General features: G+C 41.7%; 1 protein-coding gene across 1 annotated transcript; it reads left to right on the forward strand.

Moving 5' to 3' along the window:
• The first annotated feature begins 4,814 nt into the window (after positions 1–4,814).
• On the forward strand, positions 4,815–6,777 carry LOC142452341 (CCN family member 2-like). The gene is made up of 4 exons (XM_075553722.1): positions 4,815–5,118; positions 5,309–5,560; positions 5,651–5,886; positions 6,267–6,777. Exons 1-4 carry the CDS (start codon positions 4,815–4,817, stop codon positions 6,507–6,509), a joined length of 1,035 nt encoding a protein of 344 aa, XP_075409837.1. The 3' UTR covers positions 6,510–6,777.
• The last annotated feature ends 4,315 nt before the right edge of the window (positions 6,778–11,092 follow it).

Raw genomic sequence — 11,092 nt, forward strand, 5'->3', positions numbered from 1 at the left:
CTTAGCAGCATCAAGATCAAGAGACTTAGCATCTTTTATGGCTAATATTTCTTGATGGGGTTGTAATAAATCTAAAGACTCATTGGCATTGTGCCAAATACTTTGAAGATGATTCTTCACTTTAATCGAGCTATGCTGACTGCTATTTTACTGTTTAGGAGTAACACAGATACACATAAATACAGCGTGGCCAGACCTGGCCTTAAGCCTCTGTACCTCGTCTCTTAAATAGATGACCATGTCATAAAGAGGATTTACTTTTTGTTCTAACTTCCTTTCTATATCTTCTTGAGTACCCAACACATTAGTCACATTTTTTGATAATTCATTTACAAAGTAGGCAGCTTGTAATTCACTGTCAGCATAACAAAACAAGTTTGATACAAAATAGTAATGACAATACCTTCTGGGGTTCAGGTAATACAATTAGACAAATTACAATTATTACAAGACATGTTAAACTTAGAATCATCATGATCTATAGTAATATTCCCTGCCAAAAGTACATATGATGATGGTATGCACGCAGAAACATTTCCTTGTAGTCTGGAGGAAGGGCCCATAAGCTTCACATTCCCGAAAGCAGCCCCTATTTTCCATTCGGCAGTATTTTTTTTTTAGTATTGTCCTGGTTGCCGGACCAATCGATGATATATCTCTTTTGTGATGTTACACCAGATGGGCTTGTTCATGAGACACAATTTCCACAATATGGTTCTATTATTCTTTCCAGTCTCTAGTCCACAAGGAAACAAAGACTGCAGAGTGGAAGAGATCACATTTTCTTCACCTTGTACAGGGAAGATGTGAGTCATTAGCCCACACCATGATTTCCAGACCTTCTCAGAAAGCAGGATGTAAGAGTGGTGGATCAAGAATGTAAGCCCAGTACTGCTCACTGCGCGATGTCCCCAGAAGCACTCCGAGGCAAATTACCACCTGCATGGTTTGTAAACTGCACCAATCTTTCCAGCAGCCACCACGCTCCATCAGCATCCTGTGGAAAAACACAAACATGCCCTCGTCCCCATATTAATACCGGGTCAGGGCCATGCCTTGAGGAAAAACAAGCCAATGATTTCTCTTTATCGGCTTTTTGAAGCTGATGGAAGGAACACTGAAGGCAAATCTTTTACAACCACTTGGATCAAAGGAGATGGTTTAAAAACAATCTTTTAAGTCTAAAATGATTGTATATGTATTGACTGGAATAGCAGAGTGGGAAGGAAGCCCAGGCTACAGGGTTCCCATAAGTTATGTAGCATCATTAATCCTCCTTTACTGATTTTCCTTGCAAAGCAGCTGCTATAGCAAGCCCCTGAGTAAAGAAAGGTCCAATGTTTGAGCATAGTCTGATAGAATCAGGCAGGTTGCCCTTTTCCCTAAAAGGTCTCAGCGCTGCCTGACAGGCAGTATTTGCATTTTCAAAAGCCAATTGTTTCCAATTCTGTGGGGACAAGCACTGTGATGGAAAGTGTATCTAATAAAGATTGAGTAAAAGGAGAAGTTGGGCCATATTGGGCACTGGCAACCTTAAGTTCCTTCAACTGTTTAAAGGGAACTGGAGTATGATCTCTAACCAGATTACCCTGAGCAGGGTTCCTTTCCTGGAGCTCTAGTCACAGCCCATGCTACAGCTGGCAAGTCTTCTAGAAAAGGATTCCTTTCACTGAGTATACTCGGAGGCTTCTGAAATACTTTGGTCCCAGTAAGTTTTGGCAACCATTCCTGGGTCTCTATTGGAGGATGCTTTTCTATTAACTTGACTCACATCTCCCTCACTTTTTCTGCTAATGATTCATAAGCATTGTCCCAGCCTACCACCTTGGTTTCATCCGGGCAGGACTTCTGAGTCTCTTGCAACAGGTTATGATTCTCAGGTTGGAGGTGGCAAAAATTCCTAAGTCCTCATCATGATAATGTGCCCCTTCATCCTCTAACTGCTCCACATCCCCAGGGTCAAGGGGTTCCTGGTCCTCGCTTTCAAAGCCCTCAAGCTTACTTTTCAGCGGCTTTAGCGGCAGAGGGGGAGGAGGCAGAGGTGCAGAATGAACTTTTCTTTCAATTTTGTTTGAGCAAAATGGGTTGTTTTCATGCCAGAGTCCCTCATGCCTAGGGTCCAGGCTATCCCTAACTAAATTCCACAGACTAAACGTGTCTATGGGAACCTTACTATGTCCATTAGCAGTATAGTGATCTTTTAACCGTTTCCCTACTTTTTGCCAAGTTTCAATATTTACAGTCCTGTCCTCAGGAAACCAAGGATATACCTTAACCACAAATTCTAAAAACTTCTCTAATCTTTGGTAGCTTACTTTTGCTCCTCTAGCTTTTAACATATTTTGAAGCATATTTACAAAAATCTGTTTGCTAGTTCCTTGCCCCATTTTTCTCCCAATAGCTACTCACCGCACACCAATCTCTTCATGTACACCTTTGTAATCCGCGGGGTCCTTCACTTGGTCCCTCGTGTTCAGAGTCGCTGTTCGGTCGCCACCTTGTCGGAGCCAGCCTACGAGTCAAACAGTCCTGAAAGGGGGAGTGAGGATTAAGGTAAAAAAGAGAGACAGAAAGTATTGGGAGGGCTACAGTCTGATGGACTGAAGCATCCGAGTTTATTCTACACACTCCTTATATCCATGCAGAAACAACCCGGGGTTAATTATCTCATTGTTAAGCAAGCACATTTGATACACATAGCAACTCTATCTTCTGCCAAGCCAGACATCCTTGAGAAAATTAAACCACCACTTTTTCCCAGATCTCGCATACTTTCGTGTCCTTGACAGTTTGTTTAAACATAGTCACAGAAGAAATCAGCAAACACTGACACTTAGGTCATGAGACTTCTCAGCCTTTCAAGGATGAGTCTTAATGGGCTTCAAAAATTGCCCAATTCAAAAAAGATATCCTCATTATACATCTCTGCTAAAGCAGTACCCCACTCTTAGAACCAAATTCTGACTTAGTTGTGTAGAATTTGAGGATCTTTTTTAGAGCACGGGTATCTCAGAAAGACCACAAGTGAGAGACATTAAGCACCAGAACTCAATTGTCTCAGAGTTTTGGAGGATGGAAGTCAGAATTCAGGCTGCTGGCTCTAGAGCTACGGTTCTCAACCTGTGGGTTGCTACCTCTTTGATGGAAACAGGACCCTTTCACAAGGTAGCCCATTTAATAACAGCAAAATTACAGTTATGAAGTAGCAAGAAAAATAATTTTATGTTTGGGGGTGAGCACAACACGAGGAACTCTATTAAAGTGTTGTGGCATTAGGAAGGTGGAGAACCACTGCTTTAGGGAAAGATTTCTTTGTTGGCTCTGGTGGAAGGTCCGCACCCCTTTGTGCTTCTGCTCCTAGATGACTTCTGGTGATGTGGCTTCTCTTTCTCTGTGTCTCTGCTTCTTCCTCTTCTTCTAGCTTGCTTCATCTCATTTATACCTCAGAAAATATTGATTCAAGATATTCCCTATGCTTAGAGATCCTATTACTAAAGTGGGCTATAACCACACACATGGGCATTAGGATTTACTATGCGTATTTGCATGGGGTGAGTGGGGAGGGTGTCACACAATTCAATTCGTAGCACACTAAAATTCTAAAAATTGCTCCCATTAACAATAGACCTATTTTAGGGAAACATTGATGGCTGCTTATTCCCTCCTTCCCCTCATACCTCCAACAATAAAAGTACTACATATTTCAAAAGCTATAACAAAACAAGGGTGCTGGGATTCTCCCCAGTAAACTGTCTCTAGAGTCAGACTCGGGTTTGTTCTCTATGTTATTTGGCAACGGGCAGCCAAACCTGTTTCTCAAATGAAAACGGGCCAAATGCGTATTATTATTCCAGTATAGAATCCAAGTTGTGCAGGTTGACATCTCAGACTTTGGATGGTAAAGATTAATTAACTCCTTTTCTACCCTCGGGCGAGTTTCAATCCCATGCAACTTTCTAAAGCTAAAATTATTACAAAAAAATAAAAGGGAAGTCCTTTTGATTGTTTTAAGAAACTCTGTTGGTGTACAGCTCCCTCAGCTACCTGCCTGCTAAAGAGGGATTCTGTTAGTGAATAGAACAGGCACAACCTTTAGAAAAGACGTGGGTCTTATAAAATGATAATAATGTTTGCCAGCTTCTCTTTGAATGATATAAATCAGGGGTGGTGTGGAAGGAACTGGAAAAGATACCATTTGCTGGTAGAAATATTAGGCTTCTTGTTGTCCTCTCTTGCTCTCTCTCTCTACACACACACACACACACACACACACACACACACACCTCTCCCCACTTAAGGAGTGCAACACCTCCATCAGACAGAAGAAATGTAGAGTGTCAGAGGTCAGGTTCAGTCCAGTGTGAGTTGATGACTCAGGAAGGTGTGGAGGAATGTCCTTGGTTGTATAGGATTCCATGAAGCCCATTGGTCAGCTGGGAAACACGGTCTGCCAAGCCCACACCCCACACGACAACTCTTTTCACTGGAAGGAGGCAGCCATTACAACTCCAACCACAGGAGAGAAACTGCCTCCAACCCAACGGCAGCCATCTGGCTGACAGCATCCAACTAGCTACGTTCCAGCACATCCAGGTCACGACCTCCAGCAAAAGCCCAAGACTGACCGCTGACCAAGCTGACTTCAGTGCCTGTTCAACTGTAGCATTCCACTCCGCAAGGGCACACATGTCTGCCACCGGCACAGGCTCAGTTCTCTTTGCCTTGGTTTTCCTGCTTACCCTCTGCAGCTGGGTAAGCAAGGCCAACCTTTGCAGGCTGCAGATGTAGGGGTGTGGAGGGGTGGGGGTTGGCGGATGGTGTGTCAGAGCTGGGAATGGGTGGTGGTTCTTGACTCCATCTGGGTGAGCCAACCACTGACCACCACCTCTCTGCAGAGAGACACCGCTGAGATCTGCAGCGGGCTGTGCCAGTGTGCTGACTTGAAAGCTTCCAGCTGCCCTATTGGTGTGAACCTGGTGCAGGATGGCTGCGGATGCTGCCCCATGTGTGCCAAGCAACTGGGTGATTTTTGTACGAAGCGTGATGTCTGTGACGTGCGCAAGAACCTCTACTGTAGCTTCGAAGCCCCAACCAGTGGCAGGATCGGAGTGTGCAGAGGTGAGACCTATACCCTCCCACCCCACCCCCCACAATACTCAATGTCCATCAGCTCCTCCCTCACTGAAACACCAGCAACAAATCACATTTTGCTATCTCCTCATAGTCCATCCATATCCCTGATGCACTTATACTTCTAGCTTCTGAGACCAATTTAACACAACCCCTGCATCTCCTTCCTCTCCATCAGCTAAGGAAGGTGCCTCCTGCTACGTTGAAGGGAAGGAGCACACGGATGGAGAGACGTTCCAGAGGGGCTGCAGAGGAATGTGCACTTGCAGGAGTGGGGAAGTGAGCTGTGAGCCCCTGTGCCCCCCACCCACTTCTTTGCCCAGGCCTGACTGCCCCTTCCTACGGTTGGTCAAAATACCAGGGAAATGTTGCCAGGAGTGGGTGTGCGATGAGTCCAAGAACCTCACGATGAATGGCTCTGCCCTTGAAGGTGAGTAGATTCATGATTGCCCCATTTGTGATGTACTCCTGTCAGAAACAGTGAACCCTCAGGCTGAGTCCTAACATTGGGCTTACCGAGATTTTATGTGCTTTGTCCTCATGGCTTACCAACTTGAAGAGGCTGTTACTCGAAACCCCAGAATGATGCAACGCAACTGCCAGCTCCAGACCACCAGGTGGAGTGCCTGTTCCAAGACTTGCGGGTTCGGCCTTTCCACACGGTATTCCAATGGCAACGTTGAGTGCAGGATGGAACAGCAGACCCGCGTCTGCTTCAACAGGTCTTGTAAATCTCAACTAGAAGAGGAGATAAAGGTATCTTACTGTTCTGCATTTATTCACTAATTTTCCTGAAATACAAATGGATAGGACCAAAGCTAAGGTCTCTTACCTTGTTATTACAGACTCATATCTCCCCCAAATATTTACCATTGAGCTATTTAAAAGGAATGGGATGCCATGTAATATGAACCACCAGCTTCCCCCTACAGAATCCTCCACAGCGTTAGTAAGTTTCAGACATCCTAAGTCAAGCTAGGTCTATTTATGCAAAACTTACAAGTGACACTCAAACTTCCTCTCCTCAAAATATAAGCAAAAGGCAGACAAAATTAAGACTGTGGCTAGTAACACAGAGTACACATAGGTAACTCTTTACGTAAAGTCAATGATTTCTTCTCCTTTGTCTTTCTTAGGAGGGTGAAAGATGCATCCATGAAATCAAAGTGCCCTATCCTCTCAAGTTGCTCACTGATGGCTGCGTCAGTGTGAAGAGCTACCGTATCAAGATCTGTGGAGTCTGCAACGATGGCCGGTGTTGCACCCCTGAATTAACCACCCCCCATACTGTGGAGTTCAGGTGTCTCGATGGTGAGGTCTTAGAGAAGAACATAAAGTTTATCAAGACCTGCAAATGCCATTACAACTGTAGACAGTGACAGACTCGAGTCAGCATACTAGAAGAAGATGCATGGGGTAATGGTTTAAAGACAGAGAGTGAGAGATGTTATCTCAATAGACTGTACGTATGCATCTTTGTGTGTGTAAACATGAATTCATTTAGCACAACTTATTTAAATCTCTTTTTCTAAGAGGGAAAATGAATTCCCACCTGAATCTACACATCTATCCAAGGTAGACACTGGTTTGAAGAAAGTAAAACTTGAGAGTGACACCACAGTAGCACACAACATCATGGTGTTTGAAGGGTGGGGTTTAGGGAGCAGTAGGAGAGTACCAGGGGAAGTGAGTGGCATCAGGAACAATGTCATCCTAAAGGGTAAGAGGCTGCTGTGTGCAAGTATAAAGGAGTGGGAACACTTGAGCAAGCTCAATGACCTGCCTGCAACTCCATGTGCTCTCGGGCCATTGAGAGGCACAGTCACGTGGTTCTGGACCTCAGAAGAGGACATTCACGTTTGACATTCAGAATTGAATGGCAGTGTTCAGGAATCAGAATCCTGTCTGTTAGACTGGACAGCTTGTGGCAAGTTAGCTTGTGTGTAACAAGGCAGACTTTCCATTTTTTCTATTGTAGGTATTGTGTAGGTATTGATTTGTGGAGCTAGCTCAGTTATAGTTGTTTGCTTTTGCTGGCCATGCCTCAGGATTTCAAGTGCTTCGCTTATGTTTCTGTCCATCAGAGGAAGGATAAAAGGCAATATTTCAAAGCATGAACTAAATGCTTACTCACATGGAGACGTTGTTCAGTTAGAGTGACAGTCCATCAAAATAAGTTGTTTGCCAAAGTGGGGGCAGCAGTGTCCACAGAAGTGTGATACACAGTTGGAAATGTGTTATAGCCTCACTTTTAATGAGCAAGTGGTCTTCATTCAAAAAGAAGAATGGTTTTATGAATGATCAATTTTCTCACCGGGAAAAGTTTTTTCTACTTTGACTATGAGTGTTCTGTGCTGTTTGTGTGTTCTGGGTGTGAACAAAAGTTACATGTTTGCATCTCTCAAATTAAAAATAAAATATATATCATTTCCATAAAGGCCTTGTTATTCATTTATTCTTGTAAACAAGTCTCAGTCCTTGAGTATAAAAGGAAAGGGCTTATTTTTTAAATCATTTTATTGGAGGCTTGTACAACTCTTAACATAATCCATACATCCATCCATTTTTTGAAGCACATTTATACATTTGTGTCCCTTATCATTCTCAAAACATTTTCTTTCTGCTTGAGAGAAAGGGATTATTTATATGGTAAAGCAATTTACCAATAATTTTCTTTAAAAGTATATTTTATCATATATGTACTAAGGAATTGGTAATTCATTTCAGAGGATTTTTTATATCAGATGTTTAACACCAAATCAATGGTCAAGGGATTGCAAATACTATTATAGAACTGTTCACAGTACTTTATGTACTGCTTAAAGTCAATACTCTTATTATTTCAACCTCCATTAACCCTTATTTTCTCTCATGTGTCCCTGTTTACAGAGCCTTGGTGATAATGGGTTGTGCACCGGCTGCTAACTGCAAAGTCCGCAGTTCAAACCACCAGCCCTTGGGGAGAAATTGAGATTTTCTGCTCCCATAAAAGTTTTATATCTTTGGAAACCCACAGGGGTAGTTCTATCCTGTTTTATATGGTCAGTATAAGCCAGGATCAACTCATTGCTAGTGCTTTTGGAGTGAGTTTTTTGGTTTTGTTTGTATTTAATACCTTCTGGCCATTGGAGGCATTGTCTTTCCAATTGCTGACATCACCAATGTAGACTAAGCCCGTTGTTGAGGTTTGCATCTGTAATCGATGCAATGTAAGTGTTAAATATTAGAAATGTAAAATGAAATAAGTGTTGAGACATCACCACCTCATCAGTCTCATTTTGTATAATTAATATTCAGTTGCCCCGATAGCCAAACACAATGAGATGATGACATCAAAAAGAAATAAGCTTTTCTTTCATACTGTTAATAGAATTTTGTCTGAAATCAAAATCAGTGTTTACATTTTCCTAACTCAATTCCTTTATCTAGAAATAAAGATTAACCTATCTTGCCCAGTAGTTTCTGAAAGGTAAAATATTTCAAGAAATCTAATGTATAAATGGGATTGGAGCTATCCAGACTTCTACTGAAAAATGAGCTAAAGTGGCAAACCAAGATATATCCCAAGGTCTACTATATTCCTAGGGTGCTATTTGTTTGTTCACTTGTTTGTTTTTTCCAAAATAGAGTAGCTGAGAAGTTTAGGGGCAGAAAATAAACAGTTACAGAGAAAGTAAGCTATCACAGCAGAGTTAGCAAGGTTGCAGTGCCAGGGTCATTCAGGAGACAAAACTACTCTTGAAAATAAAGATTAATTCTACAAACATTGCCACAAACAACACAGGAGAAACTTACCATGTTCAAAATTGAAAAGTGTCTGTGGCCAAAGCATCAGATTTCAGGGAAACAGCTGTAAACACATATAGCAACACTGCCAGAAGCAGCACTCTACTCTCACAAATCAACACATACTTGTGCACACATGCGCAGGCACACAGAGTACCTACAAGGGTCTCAGCTCACCTTTCTTTTTGTCAATTGATTCCTAGCTGGAAAGATAAGTGGATCTGGATGTTCTAAAAGGATTTGAAACATCCTAGGAAGACAGTAGTGGTGAAAATATAGATTTTGAATTATATATATCGTTTCATTAAAAAGGGCGTATACTAAAAATAAATGGCAAAATCAAAACCCATGAATAATCTTAGAACGGAAGTAAGCAGCCCTTGGAACCTATAATATGGAAATGGGGTTAAATTGTAAGACTTGCACTGTGTGAACCTGAGGGAAACACAGGAAACTTTCTGATCTCTGATGTCTCTTAGCATTGGGGAGTTCCAAAATAATAGCAAGCTGTGTTAAACTGGGTTTTCTAGACAAACTAAAGCAGTGACCCTCATCAATGTATACAAAGTAAATTTTTATCAGGGAATGGGCCCAAGCAGCCACAGAGTGGAGAAGCCAAGTCTGCCTCAAGTCCATGGCCAGATGCTTGCTGGAGGGAGGATCTTTCAACACAAACATATTCCAGAGTGATGAACCAGGAAGCAGCAAGATCACAGGCCAGTGGAGGCAGAGTCCAGGAAATCCAATGTTTCCCAGCAATCTGGAAGATCGCCTGGGCAATGCCATCCCAAGAAACCAGAGAAAAGATCTAGACCAGCAGGAAGAGAACGAGATAACCAGTCTTCCACAGCATTTCCTATACATGTCAAATAGGGCACACCCGTAAGGAAATGGAATCCAATTTTAACCTAATGGTTGGAATTCACCCATTTCTTCTTACAGGTACAGCCAAGTTGACAAAAAATATAAGGAAAAAACCAAAAACACATCCCACAGGTGTAGATAGGAGCCCAATTTTGAAATAGCTACTGAGATTGATAATGGTTTGGCCTACTCTAACAAAACTGAAAGACTCCCTAAAGACAGTGGATCTCAATCTTCCTAATGCCGGAGCTTTTAATACAGTTGCTCATGTTGTGGTGACCCCCAACCATAACTTCATTTTCATTGCTACTTTATAACTGTCCTTTTGCTACTGTTATTAATTATCATGTAAATATATGATATTTAGGATGTATTTCATTGTCAAAAATTGAACATAATTAATATATTGTGATTAAACACAAAAATAATATGTAATTATATATTGTGAAATATTTATTTGTAATGACAAAGCAATGAAATTTTGTCTTGAAGCATGGTGTAGCAGGGGTAAGTGTCTTCACACCAGGTACTCCTTTGTGAGCTTATCTGCATGTGGGTGGACCAGCCTGGAGAGAGATGGAGGAGCCGTGTCTTGGTTCCTAAAACCATCAGAAATATGTGTATTCCCATGGTCTTAGGCAACCCCTGAGAAAGGTTGGCTCGACCCCAAAGGGGTCATGACCCACATGTTGAGAACCGCAGCTCTAACACAACAGGACTCCACACTGTTGGAAAGGGAATAAAAATTAAATCTTGACTAACAGAAAATAGGAGAGAAACTGAGAAAAAAAGAAAGGAAATTTAAGCAGGAATTTTAGGAAGCAAATGGCTATATATTTTTGATTCCACATTAAAACACAGCAAAAAAAAGGAACTCTATTTGAAAATGTGTTTTAATCAAGCTGCTGTTCTGAACACAGTTCAGAGAAATTAATTTCACATATAAAAAATAAACATTGTATGCCCATCTATTAAAATATGAGAAATAAGTAAAGGGTAGAAAATATCATTAGAATAAAAGTTATGCTAGAATAGAAGTGATTATACTCACTTGTCACTATTAACATAGATTCCACAAGTGAGATCTTTCAGCAAAAATAGGCCTGAAAAAATAGAGGATAATTCTATCAGATCACAACACCAAGGATGACTATGTTGTTTTAGAACTACTAAAACCCTGAGAATCATGACCTAGCCGTGTTAACATGCACATTAACTGTCACAGCCAGCGTTACACTCACCTTGCATGTCAGTGGTCATTCCAATCAACACCAAAACACATTCTAGTACAATTGATGGTAAATGGGGGTGG

This window comes from Tenrec ecaudatus, chromosome 7, assembly GCF_050624435.1.
Source record: "Tenrec ecaudatus isolate mTenEca1 chromosome 7, mTenEca1.hap1, whole genome shotgun sequence".
In the NCBI taxonomy this organism is placed as follows: domain Eukaryota; kingdom Metazoa; phylum Chordata; class Mammalia; order Afrosoricida; family Tenrecidae; genus Tenrec; species Tenrec ecaudatus.

Bases quoted from the DNA above. Each gene is read 5' to 3' on its own strand.
- LOC142452341 (XM_075553722.1), top strand. From the start codon at position 4,815: ATGGTGTGTCAGAGCTGGGAATGGGTGGTGGTTCTTGACTCCATCTGG. The intron at 5,119-5,308 runs GTGAGACCTATA...CCTCTCCATCAG, and splicing joins CAGGATCGGAGTGTGCAGAG to CTAAGGAAGGTGCCTCCTGC. The intron at 5,887-6,266 runs GTATCTTACTGT...TGTCTTTCTTAG, and splicing joins AACTAGAAGAGGAGATAAAG to GAGGGTGAAAGATGCATCCA.